The 26,502-nt window shown below is 22.5% G+C and overlaps 6 protein-coding genes across 6 annotated transcripts; 1 reads left to right on the top strand and 5 right to left on the bottom strand. All coding sequences in view use genetic code 6, as the record gives it.

The window, feature by feature from the left end:
- Nucleotides 1-65: 65 nt before the first annotated feature.
- TTHERM_00790630 (cation channel family protein) lies at nucleotides 66-4,185 on the bottom strand (the record flags this gene model as incomplete). Its single annotated transcript, XM_001026161.2, has 4 exons — nucleotides 66-1,341; nucleotides 1,430-2,112; nucleotides 2,610-4,058; nucleotides 4,114-4,185. 4 exons carry the CDS (start codon nucleotides 4,183-4,185, stop codon nucleotides 66-68), a joined length of 3,480 nt encoding a protein of 1,159 aa, XP_001026161.2.
- A 618-nt stretch (nucleotides 4,186-4,803) lies between these two features.
- TTHERM_000790629 (cation channel family protein) lies at nucleotides 4,804-8,791 on the bottom strand (the record flags this gene model as incomplete). The annotated part of the gene is made up of 5 exons (XM_012800613.1): nucleotides 4,804-6,175; nucleotides 6,248-6,930; nucleotides 7,206-7,688; nucleotides 7,812-8,666; nucleotides 8,720-8,791. 5 exons carry the CDS (start codon nucleotides 8,789-8,791, stop codon nucleotides 4,804-4,806), a joined length of 3,465 nt encoding a protein of 1,154 aa, XP_012656067.1.
- Nucleotides 8,792-9,578: 787 nt separating this feature from the next.
- On the top strand, nucleotides 9,579-10,838 carry TTHERM_00790620 (hypothetical protein; the record flags this gene model as incomplete). The annotated part of the gene is made up of 1 exon (XM_001026160.2): nucleotides 9,579-10,838. The coding sequence occupies exon 1, from the start codon at nucleotides 9,603-9,605 to the stop codon at nucleotides 10,836-10,838; it is 1,236 nt and encodes a 411-aa protein (XP_001026160.1). The 5' UTR covers nucleotides 9,579-9,602.
- Nucleotides 10,839-12,828: 1,990 nt separating this feature from the next.
- TTHERM_000790619 (small GTP-binding domain protein) lies at nucleotides 12,829-15,391 on the bottom strand (the record flags this gene model as incomplete). The annotated part of the gene is made up of 2 exons (XM_012800612.1): nucleotides 14,528-15,391; nucleotides 12,829-14,448 (listed from the first exon to the last, which is right to left on the bottom strand). The coding sequence occupies exons 1-2, from the start codon at nucleotides 15,347-15,349 to the stop codon at nucleotides 12,829-12,831; spliced, it is 2,442 nt and encodes an 813-aa protein (XP_012656066.1). The 5' UTR covers nucleotides 15,350-15,391.
- Nucleotides 15,392-15,856: 465 nt separating this feature from the next.
- Nucleotides 15,857-23,081, bottom strand: TTHERM_00790610 (hypothetical protein; the record flags this gene model as incomplete). Its single annotated transcript, XM_001026159.2, has 6 exons — nucleotides 15,857-19,651; nucleotides 19,853-19,940; nucleotides 20,002-20,094; nucleotides 20,147-22,604; nucleotides 22,720-22,764; nucleotides 22,892-23,081. 6 exons carry the CDS (start codon nucleotides 23,079-23,081, stop codon nucleotides 15,857-15,859), a joined length of 6,669 nt encoding a protein of 2,222 aa, XP_001026159.2.
- Nucleotides 23,082-24,745: 1,664 nt separating this feature from the next.
- Nucleotides 24,746-25,123, bottom strand: TTHERM_00790600 (transmembrane protein; the record flags this gene model as incomplete). Its single annotated transcript, XM_001026158.2, has 2 exons — nucleotides 24,746-24,832; nucleotides 24,887-25,123. 2 exons carry the CDS (start codon nucleotides 25,121-25,123, stop codon nucleotides 24,746-24,748), a joined length of 324 nt encoding a protein of 107 aa, XP_001026158.2.
- Between the last annotated feature and the right edge of the window lie 1,379 nt (nucleotides 25,124-26,502).

The raw sequence follows: 26,502 nt of genomic DNA, 5'->3' as shown, positions 1-26,502 counted from the left end.
TCATGTTTTAAATAAAGTGAATGAATGAATAATAATTAAATTTATTATATTTTAATTATCACATTTCATTTAATTAAGCAAAAGCTATCCTTCTGTTTTATCTTGTTTAGGTATCTTTTCTTTTTTTTAGCAATATTAACCGATTTGGAGATTTTTTATTGCCTCTTAGATTAAAATAGCACCCATTTCTAAACAATTTCAGGGTAATTAAAGTGAGGCAAATAATATTTAAAGATTTTGGCTTTATCAAAGGTTTAAAGCATTTGATAATTTACTTAATCATAAGATTCTGTTATATCATTCACTTTTTTACCATTTTTTTAAATATTATCATCCATGATCAATGCTAAATATGACAAGGAGTTTTAAATACTATTATTTTATGGTATTTATTATGGGTTTTATAAGGTTATATTTTTTTGACTACCTTTTTAAGACATTTTTGAAAGACGTTTTTAGAGATCAATACTAATATTCGAAAATTTTTTCATATGAGATTATTCATCAACTTGTATAGAAGATCTATTTTAAATTTATTTCAAAACATTTTCTAAATAGTTTGTATCCCTTGTACCTCTCAAAGTTCTCCTTGATTAAATTATATTGTTAACTTATAAATTATTAACAACCTTTTATTTATCATTATTGTTGCTAATTTTCAAATCATTTATTAAAGATTAACAATCATTCATTTAAGTGTTAATTTACTAATTGCTACCTTTTAATTTATAAAAAATGCTTGAATTTCTTTATTGCTATTAATAAGCATTATTTTTTTAATTTTCATTAATTTATCCATCAATTATGAACTTTTATTCTTCTTCTTATCCTTGAATAACCTTAGTTATCTACATATTATCTTTACTGGCTTATCGTTTTTTAATTTAAAAGGAACAGACAGAATTGTTATCTTCTTCAGAAGAAGAGGGAGAAGATGGTTATTACTCAGATTCATTAAATTAAGAAGATTAACTCTCAATAGATTATTCTGCAATTTTATCAGCATATTTATTTCCTTTACCGTTTTAATTAATTGAAGTTAAATTATTTTTGCTTTACCTTATAATCTGATTTTGAATTTTATCTTGAGATTCCTCAATACCTAAACCTCTTTTTTAATTTTCTATTTAGCTATTTAAATTTTCAATTGAAAATATATTTTATTTTTATGTATTTTCAACTTAATTTTTCCTTTTGTTTTCTTCTTTTTGATTTTCTAAGAATTGAATATTCATATCTTCATCTGCTCCATCAATAATATTACATGCATTTTCTATAGAATCCAAAATTTCAAATAAAGACTCTTTATTGTTAATATCTATAAGTGCGCTGCGAAGAATCCTATTTTAATTTAATATAAAAACCATTTTATTCAGAAAAATTAATTTTTTAGTAAAATAGTAAATTAATTAATTAATTAATTTCTCACTCAATTTTTTAGAAGAAATTTGACTTGGCTTTTCTTCTTCTAAATTCAGCTCTTTCTTAAGGAGTATAGCTGTTATGTCTTGATATTAAAATTTACCTTGTTAAGGTTAAATGTGTGCGAGGACAGTCTATTGAAAAATGATTCCCAGATTTACATGTGGAGCAAAAAATAGAACAAAATTTATAATTTTTATTTAGTGAAATAGCTTCTTTTATCATTTGAAAATTCTCAAAATCTTAATCATGTTACTGTATCACCTATAAAAATTATTATCTATTAATTTTGTATATTCTGCAAAAGTCTGCAGTTTTGGCTGTAAAAGTTCTTGGATTGCCACTAATAAATGAAATCTCACCAAAATATTCTTTTTTTTTAACTAGCTAAATTTATTTTGCCTCTCTATTTGGGTTATTTTCTGGGTTAAATATTATTGAGACGCTTCCTTTAACTATGTAGTAAAGTGAGCTGTCATCTAAATCACCTTAATTGAATATTGTTTCACCAGGTGAATACAGATGTTCTTCCATTATTTTTGCTATTTTATCTTTTTCCTTTATATGCTTGAACAAAGGAATGTTATTTAAATATTTTCCTTAAATTTCCAAAATTAAATCATTTCTTAATTTAGTAGAAAGCTTTTCTACTATTAATTTCTCCTACTTTTTCTGTATTTCGTTTGATTCCTATTTATAAGTAAGTTATTAATATTATTTTAAATTATAAATGTCAAGAAAATAATAAATACCAAATAAATTTGCAAAAAAGAAATAATAATAAAAATATAAAAATAATTTGATTGCAATTACAATTTTTATTCCCACTCAGAAGACAAGGTAGCAAGCTTGTTTTATCAATTTAAATTTATATTTTTAATTATAATTTATTAAGCTATAAAAAAAAATGCAAATAAACACATTTAATCTAAAGCTGATTGAAAATCTGGCAAATAAAATTTTGATTCATTGAAAAAAGTAATTAAAAAACCATCTAATTTATTTATAGTTTACTCAGCTATAATAAAATGCAAAAACATTTAATCTAAAGCTGCTGAATGTAAATCCGGTAAAAAAACTTGGATTTATTCAAATAAGTAAACAAAAAACAATCAAATTTATATTATATTAAACAGAATAATAAAGAACAATAAATAGTGATTTTATATAAAATAAAGTGCAAATACCTTATAAAGATATTCTATGTAGTTTGAGACTTCAATCTTAAGTTTTCTTGAGACTTCCTCTTCTCTCATTAATCCATGAATTATTTATAAATTTTCTTTATATTTTTTGTCCTTTTTTTCTATGTTTTCTATTATTCCACCAATTGTGTTCAAACTAAAAGCATAAACAACACAGGTTACAAAAATGGTGATTGTTGTAAATAAAACTTCGGCACTGTTTTGAGGGGTAATATCTCCATATCCCACAGTAGCCATAGTGACAGCCAAGAAGTAGAAAGAATAAATATACCTTTCATAGATAGTAGCATCAATGAGATTTTTACTATTTATCCAGTTATTTGTTTGTCCATTTTTAATTTCGAATAAGCATAAACCATGCCAAAAAAGACAAAAAATATGGCAAATTCCAATTACAAAAACTAGAAGCTTTAAGAGATCGAATATATTTTTATGGTCTTTTTCATAGCTTACGTAGAAAGTTATCTATTTTAACACTTTTGAAATTTTTACCCACTTAAAAATATATAAAATATTGCATACTATTCTTATCGTATTACTAATTTCTACTTTGGAAATAAAAAAAAATAAAGGTATAATACCAAGGATATTTAATAAGAATGTATTTTTCATATAGGACTGAAATATGAAATTTCTGTTGTATATAATGTCTCCTTTTTACAGTACTCCTGTGTTCAGTTCCACAAAAATATCAATAACTGACACAATAAATAAAATTTGAAAGAGGAGTTAAAAACGTGATATATCCATTTCAAAGAAAAGTTCTAAGTTCAAAAGAAAAGTTGAGAAAAAAATGAGCATCGATTATAAACTATCCCATACTTTTATGAAAACATTTGAAGGGGCAAATATCTAAATATTCAAATTCTAAGCTAGCAAGATCATATAATACCAAAGATTACATGCAAGATTTAAAATTTTATTTCCATTTTTTAGTTTTGTGTTCTTAGAATATATGCTTGCAACATCACCTATGAGATCATGTTAATTTGAATTAAGTTTGTTAAAAATCCTAGTATTCATGGAGATAATCCTAAAGAAATGTTGTATATTCACTAAAAGCTTTAGAACTTTCATTAGTCTGATCGGTACCACTTTCATTTCTGCTTCCTCAATGTTAAAAACAGTGTTTAGAATGTTCTGTTCTTATGTCTATGTTAAATGCATTCTATATGTATGAGTGTTATTTGGCTATTTCACATTGTTTGGCAGTGTTGAGAAACTAGTATCCCTTTTTTCTTACTCACTTTTTTTATGTTTTTCTTATTCAACTTCATTTAATGCTTAAAAAATGGTTTTATTTTATAAATTTTCTTAAGAGATGATATCACATTTCGCTTATATATTTCTTCTACTTATCTACAAAGAAGTGCCTGATTCTACTATAGAATCATTTTACTTAAATGGAAATTTTAAGAACTATTAATGGTACTAATTAAATTATAACTTATTTAATATTAATATTTTATAATTATAAAAAACTGACTTCTTCATTTATATGAATTTAGCTACGATAACTGGAGTTATTTTTGTAAGAAAAAATGCTTTTTTAAGACATGTTTTATAATTAATTAATAAGATCAAATGAAAGGTTTTCTTCTTATTGTTTTTTAATTAACTATTTATTTAAAGCTCTTTTGAAATTATGCTTTTAATTATCTATAAAATTTTATTAAATTATTGTTGTTTCACAACAAAAAGAATATATATAAAATTGCATATTACTAATTCAAATATTAATATTATGACAATCTTATTTTTTTCATATTATTAAATAATCATTAGTTCCTTTCCTATTTATTGAATCTAATGAAAATAATTGATTGAAAATATACCATAAATTGGTTAAATTATTAAAATTAAGCATTTTTGACAAAAATTTTCTATGAATTAAATAAAAACATAAATTTCATATCAAGCAATAACTGTAATAAATCTATAAATTTAGAGGCCTCACAGTATAAAATATATAATTACATTCAATTTATCATTTTCATTCATTTTGTGGCAGTAAGAAGTTAAATTTTTGTAAAATATAATTTTAATTAAAGTGAATAAATATACTTTATTGAATGAAATTATAATTATTTTGAATTTATTTTTAATTGTAAGCTTAAGGTATAGATTCAAATATTTTCATAATAAAATATATTTTCTCTTTATTTATTGGTTTAATTCATACCTCAGTTTATCTTGTTTAAATATAATTTTAACTTTTGCTCTATTTTCTTTTGCCCATAAATCTTTTCTTTTTTTAAGCTATTCCAACGAAGTTTGATGTCATTTTCAATCTCTTTGTTTAAAAAATGATCCATTTTTAAACAATCTCAGGGTAATTAAAATGAGGTAAGTAATATTTAAATACTTTAGCTTTGTCAAAAATTTAAAGCATTTGATAATTCACTTAATCAGAAGATTCTATTATATCATTTGGTCTTTTTCCAATTCTTTATAAGTTTGCTTCATTAATCTATTCTAATTAAGAAAAAGAATGTTGATTATTGTTTAAGACTAACTACGATTAACTTAATAAGCTTAATCTCTTATTATTAGCGCTTTGAGATAATTTCGAAAGCTTTCTTTAAAAATCAATATTAATTGTCTAATTCTTCTCCTTTTATTCTTCTACTTAAATAGTAGGTATATTCGAAATTTAGTTCAATATATTTTCTAAAAAGTTATTATCTTGTGTTCCTCTAAGAGTTCTTCGAGATTTAATTATATAATTTAACTGTTTGTTATTATTTATTTTCTGCCTATCATTTAAATTTATATTAATATTTTTCAAGTCACTAATAATGGATTAATTAGAAACTTCATTCATTTAAGTAGAAATTTATTGATTAAAAGACTTTGATTAAATTAAATTAAAATTATTTGAATCTCTTTTTTGACTAATAACAGAATTCTTTTTTTAAGAAAGATTTTCATTATTAAATTTGTCAATTGTTAAAATCTGTTAATCTTCTTCTAGGGGTTTCTTTTGACTTATTAAATCTATATTTTCTTTACTATTTTTTTTTTTTATACTGGAAAAGATAGTACCTTCTTCATCAGAAGATGAAGTAGAGGATGGAATTTACTCTTAAAAATTTTAGAAAGACACTTTTTTTTCTTATGAATTCTCCCCATTCATGTTTTCAGGTATCACTTGGTATTAGCTAGCTTAGTATAAAAATGATTTTTTCATTTATTATTACTAGTATTAAGTCACTTTATCAGCAAATTTATTTCCTTTACTCAATTATTTAACAAAACTTTAATTATTTTTATTTTGATTAGAAAGTTAATTGCAGACTTTATCTTGAGATTCTTCATATTCCAAATGTTTTTTCTAAAATTCTACTTGGCTATTCGCATTATTATCAACAGATAAATTATTTTAATTTAATGTGATTTTCCTAAGATATTCTTCCTTTTGGTTTTCTTTATAAGGGACCATCTCATCTTGAATGTCATCAAAATTATTGCATCCATTTTCTATTTAATCAAGTATTTCAAACAAAGACTCGCAATTGTTTATTTCAATAAGTGCCGTTAGAAGTCCTCTTTATTAATTTATTTAAAAAATAATTTTACAATAATTAATTTTAGTATTTATATAAAAAAAATAGCCTTACTCGATTTTTGATAAGTAATTTAATTTAAATTTTCTTCTTTTAAATTTTGATCTTTCTTATGGAGAATAGCTGTTATACCTTGAGATTATAATTTACCTTGTTAATGTCAAGTGAGTGCGAGGGCATTCCATTGAGAAATGATTACCAGATTTGCAAATGGAACAAAATATAGAACAAAATTTATAATTTTTATTTAGTTAAAATGCTTCCTTAATCATTTGGAAATTCTCAAAATCTTAGTCGTTTTCTTAAATGACTTAGATAAATTATTATCGGTTGATTTTATATATTCTACAAAAATCTGCAGCTTTTGCTGAAAAAGTTCTTGGATTTCCATTAATAAACGAAATCTCTCCAAAATATTCTTTCTTTTTTATAAGGTGAATTTATTTTGCTTCTCTATTTTGATTGCTTGTTGGATTAAATATTATCGAAACACTCCCTTTTACTATGTAATAAAGCGAGTTATCATCTTAATCTCCTTAGTGAAATATCATCTCACCTGGTGAGTAAAGCTGCTCTTCCATTATCTTTGCTATTTTATCTTTCTCCTTTATATGCTTGAATAAAGGAATATTGTTGAGGTATTTTCCCTATATTTCTAAAACAAGATCATTTCTTAACTTTGTCGAGAGTTTTTCAATTATTAATTTTTCCTGTTTCTTTCTTATTTCATTTGATTCCTAAGACATGAAAATGTTTTTGGGATTGATAAAATTAAATAGAAGTAATAATTTTAATAAAATCTGATGGGTGATTGGGAACGAATTTTGTTCCAGTTAAAGCAGGGTAACAAGTTTTATTAATTTAAATTTTTGTTTTTCTTCACGTTTTTAGCTAGCTTAATAAAATGCAAATGCATTTAATCCAAAATTCTAAGAAAATTTAAGAACAAAGAATAAATTAATTAAATAAACACCTAAAGAAATTAAAGCTGCGTAATAAATATAATGATTACCTTATAAAGATATTCTATGTAATTTGAAACTTCTATCTTAAGTTCTCTTGAGACTTCCTCTTCCCTCATTAACCCATGAATTATTTATAAATTTTCTTTATATTTTTTATCCTTTTTTTCTATGTTTTCTATTATGCCACCAATTGTGTTTAAACTAAAAGCATACACAACACAAGTAACAAAAATGGTGATTGTTGTAAATAATACTTCGACGCTGTTTTAAGGAGTAATATCTCCATATCCTACAGTAGCCATAGTAACAGCCAAGAAGTAGAATGAGTAAATATACCTTTCATATATAGTAGCATCAATAAGATTTTTACTTGTAATCCAATTATTTGAGTATCCATTATTAATTTCAAATATGCATAAACCATGCCAAAATAGACAAAAAATATGGCAAATTCCAATTACAAAAACTAGAAGCTTTAATAGATCGAAAAGATTTTTATGGTCTTTTTCATAGCTTACGTAGAAAGTTATCTATTTTAACACCTTTGAAATTTTAACCCACTTAGAAATATATAAAATATTGAATAGAATTCGCATATTTGTACTTATTTCTACTTTGGAAATAATAAAAAATAAAGGAATATTACCAATTACATTTAAAAAGAATGTATTTTTCATGTAAGACTAAAATATGAAATTTCTATTATAAATAATATCTCCTTTTTAAAGAACTCCAGTATTCAATTCCACAAAAATATCAATAATAGAGGCGATCAATAAAATTTAAAAGAGAGGTTAAAAATTTGTTATATCCATTTAGAAAAAAAGCTCTAAGTTTAAAAGAAAGGTGGTGAATAAAATTATCACAGATTATACGCTATCCCAAACTTTAATAAGAACATTTGAAGGGTTGAAAACTTGAATATTTAAATTCTAAGCGAGCCTTATCATGTAATATAAAAAGTTGCATGCAAGATAAAAAATATTATTTCCACTCGTTAGGTTTGAATTCTTAGAGTAAATGCTTGCAACATCCCCAATAAGATAGTGCTAGTTCTATGTAAGTCTGTTAAAAATTCTCGCATTCATTGAAAGAATCCTAAAAAAATGCTATATATTCACTAAAAGCTTAAGAACCTTCATCAGTCTGATTGGCACTACTTTAGATTCTACCTCTTCGATATTAATTAAAGTGTTTGAAAGGTTCTATTCTTATTGTTATTGTTATTATTATTATTACATTTTATTTGATTGAATAATAGTTTGTTTGGTTCTTTACATTTAACGTAACTAAAAGCTATTTTCTTTCTTTTTAAATAATTTGTTTTCGTTTTCCATTTCTTTTTCAGCTTCGTTTAAGGCTTCTAAAATTGTTTTATTTTAAGCACATTCTAGAGTAGTGGTATCGCATTTCCCAGATAAATCTCTTTTACTTGTGTATAAAGAAGCTCCTGATTCTACTACAGAATCGTTTTATTTAAATGGAAACTTCAAAAATTATTTATGATCCTAAGAAAAAATAAGGAATAAAACATGATAGATTGTCAATAAATACAACTTACTTCTTCATTAATTTAAATTTAGTTTCTATAGCTCGAGTTATTCTTGTATGAAATAAACGATTTTTAAGACATAACTAATTACTTTTTATTAAGTAGAAATAAATAATCTCCTTTTTTATTAATATTAATATTAAGTTTTAAGTGAAAGAATGCTTGCTTGAAATTATCTAATAAATTTAATTCAATTAGTGTTTATCCACAATATAAAAGTATAGGTATAATATTGCATATAAAATGTTTGCTATTATAACTTTATTTTAACTACTTTTATGCTTTAAGATTAGATTATCTCCAATTAATTATTACATATATATATTTCACTACGACCCAATTTGAAAAAATAAATTATTCCATTATTTTATTAAATTACAAATTATTTTTATGTTGAATTTTTTATTTTTTTATTCTTTAATGTCTAAGATTCAAGTTTATGCTTTTAAATAAATACAAATAAAAATAAAATAAAATATTTTAATTAAATTAATTAAAGATAGCTAAAATTGTTAACAAATTCATTTTAAAGTTACTTTTTTATAGTATTTTGATACAGATTTAAAAAAATTAATTTGTAAAAAGGAATAAAATTACAAAAAGCATTAAAAAAACAATAAAAAATATTCATATAATAAAAATATATGGATTCAATTTACAATACAAAAATTATAAAAAAAGAATTTACGCTAAATATTAAATTAATTAATTAGTGGTCAAAATCAAATTCTTTTGTTTACAAAATCAATACGTTTGAAATTTAATAATAAAATATTGATATTTGATATAATTTTAGGTGATTACTTGTTATTGTATTTCTTCTTATAAATCAATATTTTTTTTATATTCAATTTAATTAAATATTTAACTTTTTTCAAAATTTGTTTTAAAAATGATAGATGATAGTACAATAAAGGGAAATTAAGAAATAGATGAGCATTTCGCCAAAAGGAATATGAGGATTAAATCTTCCCATGAGTCTAATAGGTGTAGCCCAAACATACTGAAGCAAAATCCTTAGATAAATAAGCTTAATTTAGATTAAACCTTGATAGAAATTAAGTAGGTTTACTCTCCTTTATCAGTAACCAGATATAAATAGCAAATGAGAGAAAGCAATATTAGTCATCCGTTTAACAATTCACCTTCACCAAAAAATTTCTAAGAAATTCCTAGTTTAATGATTAATGAATCAAAGAATGTAGAATATATGAATGAAAAAAATATAGTTAAGCTAAGTTATTTACCAAAGTTGCATAGAAGTTTAAATTGTCGAAAAATGAGAATAGATTAATACTGTAATCCATGGGACTAAATTAAAAAATTGGCTCATATGCACCATACACCAGTTTTATTTGAGTAGCATTCTATTTTTGGTACCTCTCTCACCGGGTTCAATGGCAGTACTTAAATATAGCCTCTTTCTGGGATGAAAACAGCTCAACCTAAAGCAGATCGTAATTCAAAGATTGATAATGAATCCTAAAAATCTATAGAGTCTAATGTTTTGACTAATGAAAAAATAAGAATAAATATGGCATTTTAAGATGGGAATTGCTAATAAAATTCTAATACTGAAAGATAAATTAATGGAAACTAGATTAATTTAGATACTTTTAGGGATATTTAAATAGAAAAAGAAAGAAAGGAAAAGATAAAGTAATTTCTTGAAAATAACCAACAGCAATATCTCTAAAAGTTTTGGACTTAACCATTTAACAATAAAGACACAAAGACATTAAAAGATTAGCAAAATGCTAAGAAGAAAATATTTGACAGATAGCTCGAAGATATTAATAGATTTGAAAGTCTGAGATAAAACTCTCAAAGAGAAAGATAAAATAAGTAAAGAAGTCTTTCAATCGCTGAAGAAAATAAAACAAAAAACTAAAAAGCAATGCAAAATTCATTACAATATTAAATAAACTCTAATTTTCAATAACAATATAAAATATAACCTACTATAACACTTAATAATCCATATTTATCATATAATCAAAGTCCATAAACCAACTAATCTAGGCTTTCTACTGCAGAATAAAATACAAAGTAATACTTTTTCTAGAGAAAACCAAACATTTCACCTAGAAAGCTAGAATAACTTTCATAAATAAATCATAAAAATTGAATTAAGTAAATCTAAAAAAAAAATAATTATTTTAATTTGTAAATAATCTTAAATTTTGAATTATATAAAAAATGATATAACCACATATATATATATATATATTACCTTATTAAAACTAATATTTTCATAAATCGCAGATTAATATAATTTCTAAAGAAATTCTCAGTTTAAATTAAAAAAATAAATTTAATTCTTTCAATATTTGTAATATTTAAAAAATAAAAATAATAATTAAATAATTTATTTTTTTATATTTATTTTAATGAAATTAATAAAGTTTAAAGATTTAAGTTTTAATAAATAAGATATTAACTAATAAAGGCGTTAAATTTTATTGTTTAAAATGATCTTTTTTAGCATTAATAATTTAATTCAATCATATAAATCATACAAGACTAATTATGGATTTGTTATTAAGTAATTAAAAATGTGTTTGTAAAAAGCAGTAAAGCTGAGATTTTTTTGTTCAAATTATTTAACAACTTAAAAATATGTTTGAGTGTAATTATATACATTCTATTGGTCGTTATCATTATTAAGCTGATAATAAATTATTTAGTTATAAAAGTGTATAAAATTTCCACTTTTGGTCAATGCTTAGGCTGTTTTGTATGCTTGTTGCTTATTCTAAGATAATACAATATCTTTGATCAAAGGTGAAATCTGTCTTTTGATAATGCATGAACTAAATATCTTTTCCACTTCACTATCTGTTATCCATAATCTTTAATAAGAATTTTTTCCATTGATACACACTCTTGCAAATTTAGGTGAAAATATTTCACAGTTTCCAAAATTATATAAAAAAGCTTATGTTAGAAGAATTCTGCTATCTTCATTTTAGATATAAATTAATACTTTTTTTACATGCTTATATATCTTACTAAACATTTGTTTGTTATCTAATTCTACTAATTTCTGTAGCTATTTAAATGAACGAATATCTAATGTTTAGCATTTAATAAATATATAATATTGTTGTATTATGAAAGTCAAGAAGCTTACTAGCATTATCGATACCACAGTGTAGTTGCTATCAGATTACTTTGAATTATTTAACCATAGTCCAATATATATTCCAGCTAAATAAACCTCTTTTAAAAAAAGCATTGAGTTTTATAAATAAAAATATTTAGATCCAATTAAGCAGATAATTTCAAGTATTTCTGGAAAAGTAGAAATTATTGCATATAAATCCAGATGAATAAAAAGAAAAAGACTCCCAACTAAGCTGAGTTTTAGTGATTCTGAGTATAAATAATTAAATATTAAACAAAATATCATAGGAAATGTCATAATCAGCATCATCATTGCGATTTTATTAGGTTACAATTAGATTATCTTGTATTACAAAATAATGTTAGAAAGAAAATGCACAATCAATATTTTAGCTTAAATTAATCCGCTGTTATTTTATAGCTATTATTTCAATTTGTTCCTCATCTTAAAATATTAAGAGGTTTAAGCAATATTTTAAATTTTAGTTAAACAAACTCTAATTTTTCTTGATTCGAAATAGAAATAAATACTTCCTTCTTATACAATTTTTTGAAGTAAACAAATTTACTTTTACTAAATTAATATCTTTGTGAATTAAAAATACTTTATCTAGAATTAATTATTTGTTTTTGTTGGAATTCAAAATATTTTGCTTTCATCAAATAAATTAAAAGAAACCTGTTCATAAAATATAAATTAATTTTTCATTGGATATAAAAGCATTAAAAACTTTATTTGCTTTCTCATAATATTAAAATAATAAATTCAGCCAATCAAATATTTTTAAATATTATTTTATTACTTAGATTAAATATACCTCAAGATTTTTAAGAAAAAAAATATAAACAAAAGCCTAAATAAATTACATTTTAATTATAATTAAAACAAAAATATTTTATTAATTTATGGAAAGTTATTTTTATGATAAAACATGTATTAATTATATAATAAATAATTAAATTTTAGTAAATAAACTGAATATATATTTATCTCATAACTATGATAATTAATTTAACCTACTTCTAAAAGCATTAGGTTTCTATTAATCATTTTTATATTAAAATTCATTTAGATGGCTTTCCTCATTTTAATTGCCTTAAGATCTGGTAGTAAATAATTAGGTGAGGATATCTTCGCTTTTAATTGGTTCTTTTATTTCATCAAATTTTCTAAATTAGTTTAGAATCGAATTTCTTCTATTATTGCTGCTAGCTGGTGTTCCTTGTTCAGAAATTAGTTCAATTTTAAAAGTATTTTTTTCCTTCTAAATCCTATTTACTGAGTTTTAGTTATTAAAGTAGATAGACTATCTTATTTATGGGGATACTTCTGTTTATTTATTATCTTCGGAATTAAATTAGTTTGTCTAAAAATCTTATTTTTTACTAATATCTTAAAATATTTTTTTTAGATCAGGATCTATTTAATGAATTAATTTTTGATCTAAAGTTGTTAATTCACATTTTTAAACTAAATTATAATAGGCCTAAAAGCTATCAGATGCCTTTTACAACTCTGATCGTTAGTCTTAGTAAAGTAAATCAACTTCTTTTCTTTTTTATTCAAAATGTGATTTTGAAATTATATCGGCTGAAATTGTTGGTTTCGGGAGGTAATCAAATAATTTCAACTGATCCTCGTCCAAAATAAGTCTTTTTAACTTCTCTATTTCATTTAATTTATTAATTATATTGAATAAATCTATGTAATTATAGAGCTTTTCTTTAGTGTAATTGATTATTTTTTTTCTGTTATTGTAAAATTTACTAAAATAGCAAAAAAGTTATGACTTTAAGTATTCCCAAGCGCTAATTCGAAAATTATTCATTTAACTGTCAAAATAATTTTAAAAAGTTTCCTCAACACATTTTTACTTTTTGATTTTTTATGAAAAGCTCTATCTTTTTTGTTTTTGAAATTTAAAATCCTCATTGGAATTTACAATTTCTACTTCTTTTAAACCTGCTTAATCTTAAAAATAACTCATTATTAAATTAGAAATATTAAGTGAATTTTTTTATTTGCTTTCTTTTTATTATAAAACCACATCTTATTTATTTAAATTATAACAAATTTCATTGGAATGTTAAATTTGACCATTATTATCAATAATTTAGGAGTTTTTAAATGCTTATTGATAATTATTGATTTTTTAACTATGATTATATAAATTTGCAGATTGAAAAAAATTAGAGTTTTATTCATCCTACTTTTGCTAATATTCTTCAGTGTTAAAAGTTTTTTCTTTCTCTTTTTTTTTATGCTTTTTATCATTTAATTATTTCTTCTATGAAATTTTTATTTTTTTTCTATCAATTAGTTCTGCTTTTTCAATTTATTCTTTCTTTTCTTTTTATATTTATTACTACTCTTCATTTTAAGTGCTTTCTTGAAATTTGAAAGCCCTACTTATTAAATCAATATCTAACTTTACTTATGATGCTTTTCTACAAATTAAATAACCAATTGCTAGAAAACTTTGAATATACCCACCAATTTCAGATATCATCTAGCTGAATTTCTAGTAGCTTCTTTTATAAACTCCTTCTTTTTGAGTTTCGAATCTGAAATGAATACTTAAAAAGTAATCTTAAAATGAGGGAGGAAATTCCTATTTCAATTACAAAACAATAAATAAATAATTTATACTCTATCTTAAAAAATTGTTTAAATAATTAATTTTCAATTACATAGGTTTAGTAAAAGCTATATGAAGGGAATACCTGCGTTTTAACATCAGAAAATAGCAATCCAAAATCACTGTAAACATAGTTATTTCTGATGTAAACAAAAACATCCTTTGGAAGTTAAGTACTTGTTGACCAAAACATATCTCTAGAATAGATCTTGAAAGGATTATCAGGGATAGAGGGATCTACGTAAGAGTCTGACATTTAAATTCCAAAATTAGATTTCAGTAAAAACTAGTCCAGTATTTCTTAAGGCTAGCAATTTTAAGTACATTTTTTCACAATTAATTCAATTTCTGAATACTCAGGTGAGGGAAAATCTCCTTAAATTGTCAAATCTAAATCAGGAGGAAGACAGTACATATCAGTATAATTAAGACTAAGATAATATTTTTAGTTGTCTGGATTTTAGAAATTATCTAATGTACATGGTTTGATATCTACACTTTTTTAATCCCAAACAGCTACATACTACTTAGCAGTCTCATCATAAATCTAAATTTTATGCTTCCAAAAAGCAGAAACTGTATAAATGCTTTCATCTATAAAATGTGTAAAGTCAATAGGTCTTTCCATACCAAACGCAATAGGAAATGTTTTACTGTTAGCAATAAAAGCTGCAGGATTGTCAACTTATCTATCATTATAGATAACTTAAGGATTGTTTTTCTAAATTAAATCTACCATAGTACCAACCAATTTATATATAATTAAAAATATAATTATAAGAGAAACATAAGAACCTAATCTTGTTTTGTAGGTTGCCTATTTATTAAATCTAAGGAAAATTTAGCTCGCAAATATGTCCAATTAATCAAACATTTTAATTTATTTTTTCTTATATTTTTAAGTAATTTAGTTTTGATTTGTTTTTGTTTTGTTTTTATTTATTTATTTATTTACTTGGATTGGAAAATAAAGGCAAATTTTTAATACGTGATGAAAAAAGAGTAAAAAAAAATTTTAAAAATAAAATTTGTTAAATTATTTCTGTTTATTTAATTTAGCAATCGATTCTACAATGAAATTTTATTGATTTTATATTTTAAATTAAATGTAGTCTTGTGTTTTAATGAAAACAAATTATATATTTACATAAGTTAAAGTAATGATTAATTAAAATAATAAAAATAGAGTAATTTTTAACCATATAATTTATTTTCAGTGCTTTTAAAATTAGCTTTTCTATATATTAAAAAATATTTTTATTAATAACTTTTTAAAAATATTTTTTCGAAATATTTTTTATTTATGTTGCTAAGTCAGTTAAAATTGAAGCTTCAACTTATTTTAAAAATTAATAAGCAAATAAAGAAATTTGTTTATTAATCATTCTTTTGATTTATCTCTTTTTGTGTTTGCGTCCTAGTTGTGTATCTATGTTACTGAATTGGTAACTTTTTATCCATTTTAGGTACTCAAATTAGATTATGATCTTGTAACTTTTTTGAGAATTTTAGTAATTTGATTGTTAGTGCAGTTTTCAATTAGATTACTATTTTGGTTGTTTTGATGATTGATATTAAATTAGTTTATTGGAATATTATTATGGTGATTATTATTAAATGATTAATTTATGTGAATATTTGTTGTAGTTTTATTTAAAAATGCAGTGAAGTTATCTTCATTTTTCAAGATATCTTACATTTTACGAAGTGTCTCAATATTTTTATATGCTTTTATTACAGATTTAAGACAATTTTTTTATTTTTTAGAGTGTTCCATAGAAACTCTATCAATTATATTAGAATTTGATTTATAATGAGAAATGTTGCTCGCATTGTTGGGATTATTGCTGTTGCTATTTATTTAAGTTAAATGTAATACAGATGAACTTTGATTTTAAGATTATTGAGTTTTATTTGTTAAATGATGAGATTAGTTCAAAAGGCTTGACTAGCTTCCTTTAGAAGGGTATTTAAATTCTTTTTTAAGGAAGTTATTAACTAAAATTTACTAGCTATTATTACTATTGTGGTTACTTAAAATTATATTTTTTTAGCAGTTTTTAGTTAAAGTTTATGCAGACGGGCTTTTAGTTTATTCTCTTTTAGATTTTTTATTGGTAGTTGTGTTATTCAAAATTATATCTGATTAGTTGATGGCATGTGCATTATTAATATTACTACTATTTGAATTCCTAAATGTTTTCTTATCCATTTGACTATGTAGGTCATTTATCAATTTACTTACGTTTTTTTTGTTGCCACTGCTAGTACTTTAATCTCCTTACTTAAAATCGTTATTAGCTACTTTTTTCTTAGTTTAAAGAAAAGCGCTATCTTCTGCTAAAAATGATTTTTTATCATTTGCCAGATCAGTCATTTGCTTAAGGAGCTATCTGCTCTTTTAAAGACTTTTATTTTATGTGCTTGAAGAATTCTAAGATGAAGATTAATTTACTTCATCTATTTTTTCTTCATTTTGAGCAGGCTTACTATTTTATTACCCACAATATCTTTCTGGAGAATTATTGAACCATTTTTCGCATGGTTAATTTGAATTTTTTTTATGCTTTAGATTTTTAGTTGTTTCTTCTTCGTAGCGCTAAGCAGCTAATTTATATAATTTCTCAGAAGCTGTAGATGACGAATTAACAGTTGTATTGCTTTTTAATTTAGCTTACATAACATTATGCTAATGTTTCCGTACCGATTCTAATATATTAGGTAAGGTCATAGTAGTTGCCGTCATTATATTGCTTTTAGTGTTTGAGTCTTCTAAAGTGTTATTATTGGATGCAGTATTGTTATTTTGATTAATGTTTTAGTTATTACTGGTAATGTTATTATTAGTCTATTGAGTGATTACTGTGGATGTTTTTGAAGGAGGAGAAATAATTGAGTCAAAAAATTAATATTAAGTATTTACGAGAGAGTTAAGGTCTGTTTAAGTAGATTGATTTGTTGTTTCCTATAATGAAGTAATTTTCTTAATGCATTCCTAAAGCTTTTTTTCATCATTTGATTAAATTGTACTGATAATAGCAGCCAATGCAAGTATTTGTTTGTAAAGTAGTTACTTTTATTTTATTTGCATTTTTAGCATTTCGCTCCATTCTTGGTGGGCTTCATATTAGTTTTCATTTAAATTATCAGATTAAGTTTAATTGTTGATTAATGTATCTTTAGAGCCTAATAATTGTATGATCTAAGTATTTTGTTACATGTTGGTATTTACATTTTACAGCATATTTTTTAACAACTAGCTCAATTCCTCATTACAAATTATCTAATTTTATCCTTATTACAAAATCGTTGCTTAATTATTATTATTATTGTATTAATTATTTAGCTATTATGACAGAGATTTTTTATGCGAATACTATTTTTCTTAATTAGAGGTATACTCTTGATGTTAATCAGACTATTATTGTGTATGAAGTCTAGGAGTTAGTACTTGTTTCATGCTCAGGACTGTATTTTCTGCTTCTGTTAGTCTTAACAGTAATTATTAGTTTTATTAGGCAAGATCTTTGTTGTTATCAATTAGTTTTTGGTTTTAATTTATATTAATTTGATTTTATTTCTCAAGACTTTCATAATCTTTTTGTACAAGCGAAAGCTGCTCTTTAAGTATTTGTTTGTCTTTTAAAAGTAGCTGCTTTTGGTTTTCTGATGAGCTTACATATTTCTCTAAATCATTTACTCTTAACTTAAGTTAAGATATTTATGATATAAATTCTTCCCTCTCTATTTCATTGTTATTTTTATCTCTCAAACTGAGCGATTCTTCATATTTTGACTATAATCCACTATATTTGACTAGAATAGATTCATAATTTTATTACAACTCAGAATAGTTTTAAACAATTTAATTGTAATCTTTTTCTACTTACTCTTTTGCTTTTAGAAGGTTATCGTATCTCATCAGAGATGTTTTTTCAAAATCACTAAATTTGAATCTTAAAATTTCTAACTCTTATTGGTATTAAGTAGGTTTTTAGCTGTTATTTTTAAGCTAAGAGATGTTTGTGCTTGGAGAATTAGTAGTTAAATGAGGAGAAATAGGTATATTAGATTTTATTTGAACTTCATTGCTAAAGCTAGTATTTATATTAGATAATTGTTGATTCATATATTATGTAGGAAAAGGGAAAATATGAGTATTGCTTATATTTTACTATAAAATATTAATTCTTTAAGAAGGATCAAGTTCTTCTAATTTTAATTCTTCAGATTTCTAATTTTTTAAATGCTTTTGCTAGATTTCTTTTCTGTAGTTATTCATTTGTTATTGAATTTGTTCAATATTGCTATTCATCAACTTCTTTTGTTCTTCTTCACTAAACCCTTCTTGCAAGGGAGTATATCCAATTCTAGAATTATTCGAATTCATATTCGTATTAGTGTTGTTATTATTGCTTTTAGGTGTTTTTAAATCCTCCTATTTCTCTAAATTCCTATCAAAGCTTTCCTGCTTTTAGCTATCTCTGTTCGAATTCTGATTTTTATTTTCCTAAAATTGCTAATTCTACTAATTTGAACTTGCAGCAATACCTTTTTTTTCTTTATCATTATTTTAAAATTGCTGATTTTTGTTGTTATTATTATTATTATTATTATTTTAAATGTTAAAATCTTTGGTTGATTGCTGTCTATTTAGTTTTGAATTTGCCTGTCCGTGATCTTTACTGATATTAGTTGAAGAAGATGGCTGTTTCATTTGTATTGTTTAATTACATGAATTATTTGTTTAATTTGAGAGATTCCTTTTGTGATTGGAAAATTGTATTACCTATTTGGCTTAAAATAGTCTTACAATATGTATGAAAAACTTTGTTAACCTTTCAGAAGTATGCTCAATGCTCTCAAATGTATCACAACAAGTTAAGTGTAGATTAGAAATTTCTTTGAAGAGAGATATTATTTTTTCTATGTTTTGGTTTAATTTTTCTACCAAAAAATCATTTTATATATTTTTAGCTCTATTAATTTCTTCTGTCATCCTATTAGCATTAATAAAAAGCTGATTATTATTGTTTTGAATCTACTCAAATATTTCATTAATATTATTAAGAGTATTTGTAGATATTTTAGGAATTATTCCTTCATTATTTAGCTAATCACATTTACTTTCGCCACATTCTTAAATTATTTTCATAAAAGTATTAATTTGCAACCCCTAATTCAAGTTAGATATGAATAAATATTTTTATTTTCAAAAAATGAATATTCTAATTTTAAATTGAATGGCTAAATAAAAATAAAATGAATTTTTTTATTAAATTTGAATGCCTTTGATTAAAATAAAATAAAATTGTTTTTAATAATTTTGGTATAAATTAAATGTAAAAAAAGGTAAGTATATTTTTTTAAAATTTACGAATTCTTCAACAAATATGTTAATCTATATGAATGAGGAGCTTACTAAGTTTTTGAATAACTGAATGTCTTGGACTAACTTTTCTTTTCTATAAAATTAATTTTTTATTTATTATTTAATAGTTAATCAAAAAAAATATTAAAACTTACTCTTTGATAGATTCTTTTTGACTATCTTCGGTGCATTTAATAATTTTCTAAATTAATTAGTTACTCTTTTCAGCAGTTGAGTCCAAATTAGAACTTTAAATTACAAAATTAATCAGTTGAATAATAATTTTTAAATAGATTTTACTTGTAATCTTAAAATGATTCGTGAAGAGCTTTAAGTTAATTATTTAAAATATTTAAAGTATTTGCCACTGTTTAGCATTATTTTTCAGAGTTCATAATGTTAGAATTTATTGTAGATTCTTCTGTTGGTGAAATATATTCAATTTAATTCATGTTGTTATTATTGCTACTATGATTTTATGGGGTAAATTATATACCCAAAACATCTGATGTGTTTACTTTGCTTGCATATATTTAAGAAAAATCTTATAGTAAAAAATCTCCTCTGTGGCTTTCTATGTTGTCAAAAAGGGATTATAATTGACTAACATTGTTCAATTGATTTCCATTCTATTCTTACTCATTTTGCTTAGACCCTGAATTATTAGCAATCTAATCCAAAAATGGAGAGGTCTTGAATTTATCTTTATTTATTTATCCTTGCTCTTCCTTTAAACTAGGAATTGGAAGAGTTGAAGGAGCAGGTGGTGGAAGTATTTGCTACTAATTTTTTTATGGCTAAATAAAATTAATTTATTAGTTGGCTTTCTTAGCAGTTGATTCATCATAAACATAGTTGGAAATACTGTGAATATTAGTTAAATTTACTTCATCATAATTATCCTCGTTATTTCTATCTTTCTTTTTATTGTTCGTATTTTCGTCTTCTTGTTTACTATGATTAAACTGTTAATTACTCAAAATTTATATCTTGTCATTGTTTTGTTAAAATAAACACTTCTTCAAGCGGTAGGCTTCTTCTTCAGACAAATGAGGTAAAAAATTATTACCAACTTACTCTTCGTATGCTAAGTTTCTCCTTAAAGTTTTATTCTGAATTAAATTTTAATCGTTGCTTTAGATTTGATCAAATTAATTTTATAGATTTTAAACTTAGCTTTCTGTTTCTAAATTTTTATCCCTTTTAAAATTAAAAGAGCTTTGTAAATCATTTTCAATTTCATTTCCTTGTCTTTGCTATTAAATTTTGCTGTCAATCAAAAAAGAATTTTTATTTGCACTTTCACTAAAAGTTTATTCATTTCTCTCTTGCGTATTATTTTACCAAACAGACCTATTATGCTTTTCACTGCTGTTCATGTTTTCGAATAGAATAACTGACTGCTCATTATTTAAAGGAGATGCTAAGTATTAATTTTACATTTATAATTGATTTTAAAATTCTAAAAAAGCTTTGAAGTTTTTCTTAGATGATTTAGCATTACTATAAAAAATCCTTTATTCCTAAAATTGTTTATCCAAAACATTTCCATCACTATCAAATTCAGTTTCTATTTCTGTTATGCTCCTGTTTAGATCTCCCATGTTATTATAATAAGCTGCTCTAATTTACTAAGGAGAATTTTATTAATTCTATGAAGTCAAATATTAAAAATCCAAAGATTAAGGTTTTTTTAACTTTTGTGGGTAATCAATGTTAATTTCAAAGCCAAAAAGATGGTTTGTAGGAGTATCATTTTACTATGACCCAAAAGAATAAATATGATTCTATCTATTTTAATAAAGAGAATTAGTGTTATTGTTGTTGTTATTATAATTATTGTTGTTAGAAAATGATTCGAGTAGTCCTTAAATCGGTTGAATTAAATTATTTTATTGTTGTTGTTATTAAACTTGCTGAACCTTGCTATTCTGTTTTCTTTGAAAATGAGCAGATTAATTAACTGTATTGTTACTGAATGACAACTGGCTATTCCAAGATTCCCCTACGCTATTAAGATTGCTGACATGTATATTTTTTTAGTCCAACAAAATTATTTATTTGAGATTGTTTTTTATATAATTTTTATAATCTTGGCACTGCTAAATAGGGTTATCTAGTAAATTAAGCTCTTTCAAATTGAGTAGCTTTTATAAACTAGCAATAGAATTTATTGAAGAAATATTATTAGAAGATAAGAGCAAATGCTAAAGCTAAGTATTTCTTTCAATAATTGAAGGTATTTCTTTAATATTGTTATTGCTTAAATTTAAATATTACAAATTAACAAGCATTTCTATATTTTCAATAATTTGTATTCTATTATAAGAAAGGTTTAAATAAACTAAGCTTTTAAACTTGTTTAAATCCTACATATTTTTCAGCATATTTCCAGACAAATCTATTTTTTCTATATTCTATATTGTTTCATCTTTATTTTCCTTTTCGTCTTCTTCAGTGCATATTTAAAACTCATTTATTTTGTAAGGAGATCTATTAAAAGCATTTTGATGCTAAAATACCTAATTCTAAATATTACTGTTATTGTTTCGATTGCTTTAGCTCTGAGAATTCTGCGAACTAGATTATTAATATTTTTTATCATTGCTACTCTATAAAATAACTTGCTACTAAATACTATTTTTTTAGTTATTGTTTATATTCTAGTTATAATTGCTAACTTAGTTTTTATCACCACTCTAAATATTTTGTCGTTCACTTACTTATCCGCTTTCCATTTACTATGTATTTTTAAGCACTATTTTAAATAAAAAAGAAATAAATTTTATTAATTTTAGCTTAATCTATTTTTTATATTTGAATAAAATCTATTTTATTTATATTGACTGCTATTAAACTAAATTAATTTCTACTGCTTTAGAAGTTGATCGAATTGAAGCTCAGTGAAACACTTCCTACTATTTTAAGTAAAATATTTTCATCAATAAATCTCTATCAAATAAAATTCATAATTTATGTGTTTTTATAATTGAATTGCATTTAATTTAACAATTAGAAAAGGCTTTGAGTAGCTAACTAAATTACATGGATTCTTTTGCTTGAAAGGATGCTATGGAGTATTTAAAAGAGTCTAATTATTTTCAGTGATTTCGCTATACAATAAAGAATCATAGTTTTGCATGTTGTTTTATGAAGTAATTTGCCCTTGCTACTACTTCAAATAAAATGAAGAAGGAGAACTATCGATTTCTGCTTATCTCTCACTTTCTTGCATTTATTCTTTTTGTTTGCTAATAATATATTAAGACAATCAATTAAATTACAGTATGTTAATAATAATCAATAAATAAATCATTTACACACAGATTAATCAAAACATAATTAAAAAAGACATTCAATTTTTAACTAAATCAAATATAATTCAAAAACTTATGATGTAAATCTGATTTCAAAATTCCACCAATTCTCTATATTAATAACTAGTAAATATAGTTATTTTTAATAAATCAAATTTTCAAAATTTTGCATAGAAAGTATCATTAAAATTCACTTAATCTTTCATATATCAAATTTTGATACTTATCCATTTTGTTTTTAATTTTTCTAATTTAAATTCTTTTAAAAAGTATTTGTATTTTATAAATTTTATTAATATTTATTTAAATAAATTAAATTAAAATCATTTTAAATTTTAAAAGTATAATTGATCTTTTACAACAAAAATTAATAGATATTTTATAAAAAAATAAAGATTATAATTTTAATTTTTTTTACCTTATTAAATAATATAAAGTAATCACTAATATTTGTATAAAATTAAGAATTATTATAGATTTTAATCAAATTTTGATTGTATTTTTAATTTAAAAATTCATGAAATCATAATTTTAGATTTTATTTTAAAAAGTACCAAAATTATTCAAATACGATCTAGTTGATAATAGAATATTATTTATTTTCAAAAATAAAGGAATTATTATTTAATGTTTGGACAATTTCCTTTTGATTGTCATTTACAAATTAATAAGTAAAATAATTTTTAATAAGTCTTATGTTATTAATATTAATAAAGTGAAGATAATAAAATAATTAACATAATTAAATTGATAATATAGTGTCGATTATTTGATAAGTAGCCAGTTAATTGATAATTTGTAATTTTTTAAAACTAAATTGACGCCATAAAGACACTTTTTTCACTACATGTGAATAGTTAAAGTATATAAGAAAATAATTTAAAATTTGAAGAAATATTTATAGGGTATTTTTATTTATATATTTATGATGATAGACTTCATGTTTCTATTATTATTAATTATTAATTGTGTGGTTAAATTTCATTAGACTTTTCAATATTTATTTATTTATATTTTCTTCTTTTAGATAGAAAAAAAATTAAAGAAGATTTATGCATTTGATTTCCATTTAGGAAATTAAATATTTGTAGATATGATATTTATATTAATTTATGTTGTGTTTTCTATAAGATTTTTTTTCAGTCATATATATCTATCTATTATATGAATTTGATGATTCAATTAAAGATTAGAACAATTAAATTTGTTTAAAACTAAATAAAGCCCTATTGTAAGGTAACAAATTTTCAAATTATGCTTTTAATAGAAAATGATAAATAATATTTTGAGCATAAAATTAAGTTATTGATAATATGATATGATAGATAACATTCATTCATTCGCTTAACCATTTTTCTAAATATATATTTATTTTTTCTTTTAAAAATTTTGAAAAAAAAAACACAATGAGAATATGATTAGTATGTATTTTATTAGAATGATTTTTCATTTTTTAAATTAAAAAAAATGTTAATCTGTGATATGCAACAAAGCAATTTATTTTATACAAAAAATATTAAAAATTAGCATACTATTATTATTTTTAACTCATTCGCATTTTGCAAATATTTAAGCAATGAAATCACCACTTTATTTATTTTGTAGTAATCTAATACCACATTTTAAAGTCTCCCATAAATGACATAACTGGATATTTGAAAGTAGCAGGCTTTATAAAAATGTAAATAATTTATTTTGATAATAAAAATGTTAATTTATTTACTTTGTTTTTTTCGAAGAAGAAATGTCCTACCCATGCAAATGCATATCCTGATACAATAACAAGTGGTAAGTATTAATATTAAGTTAAAAGAATCGATATAACAAAAAGCATCATGCTAATTGTTGTACCAATGTAATGCAAGCGTCTGTTAATAATATTTGAATGCTAAGACAAATAAAATGGATAAAAATCTTAGAAATTAGTATAAATTTTTTCCTGTTTTGCTTCTTTCTTCATTTCTTTTTTCTAAATTTGAATATCAATAGTTCGTTTATTTTAATAATTATATTTATTTTTAATTTGATGGATGAATATTGATTATACAAATCTTAAATGCTAAATTGCATCCAAATTTAATCAAATATTCACATATCCTTCTCTTTACTTTTCGATTATTTTTTTTAGATTCTATAGCTTACATATTCAATTTACAAATATAAATCCTTTTAAATAAAAGTCTTTAAATTTTATACTTTTATTTTAAATAAATTATGTTAAAATTTAATAAAAATTGATATCTTACTAATAAAAACAATAATAAAGACTATAAAATATTGATTAATTTATTCCATTTTATTTTTTTCAAAGTATCAAGAAAAATTATTAAAAAATTTAAAAATGTCTATGGATTTGTTTTTTTCTTCTATTTTAGTTTTTTTATTATTACATAATTAACTTCTAAAAATTACTATTTTTTTATATATTGTAATTTTGATTAAATCAAAAACTTTCATTGAAAGACTTCAAAATCAAACATGAAAAGGTGAAGATAGAGAACCTCTTTAATTTATGGATATATAATTATGTATTAGTCAAGAATTACATGATATATCACTTTTATCATATAAATTTATATTAAATAAATTAAATAATTGTAATATAAATATTATATTTTATTCTAAATTTAATATTTTTAGGATAAAAATTTTATTTTTTTGATACCAAAAATAAATAATAAGCTTAGATTTAAAATGAAAAATATATTATTAGTTAATATTTATATAATTTTTCGATTATTTTAGTTTTATTATGAGTTTAATAATACTAATTTTTTACTTATAAATATTATATTAGCCATTTTAATTGCTTATAAGATTTGTAATTATTAAAGAGTCAAAAAATATTAAACAAAAATAGCATTTTGAGATTTATTATTTTTGAGATAAAAAACATTTAAATTTACATAATAATTTTTATTGGATAAGGTAGTTAAAAAAAATCAATTTTAGTTTAATATTTATTTTAACTTATTTGGCTAAGCTTATTAATATTTCATTTTTGTTGCTATATTTAATTAAGTGAACCATAATTTAATAAATTTTATAAGGTTTACGATTATTTAGTAGCAAAGAGTCAAAATTCAAAATTTAAAAAATAAAATTGAGGTGAAAAAATCAAACTATTTTAGAAGGAAGTTTTGAAAGTATTTTATCTCTTTCTTCTTTATTAAAGAAATTAATTGATTTTTTTATTAACTTTTAATTAGCATTCTAAAGTATCAGGAATCAAGCTTTTATTAAATTAAAAAAATTAGATATTTTAGTAAATTTAGATTGTTTTTTTCTTATTTTTTTTGATAATATAGCTAATCGATAAATTGTTAGTGTAAATTTTTT

Source organism: Tetrahymena thermophila (assembly GCF_000189635.1).
Source record: "Tetrahymena thermophila SB210 genomic scaffold scf_8254047, whole genome shotgun sequence".
Classification (NCBI taxonomy): Eukaryota; Ciliophora; class Oligohymenophorea; order Hymenostomatida; family Tetrahymenidae; genus Tetrahymena; species Tetrahymena thermophila.
Note: the sequence above shows the minus strand (reverse complement) of the source record. Positions and strands in the feature narration are given on the sequence as shown.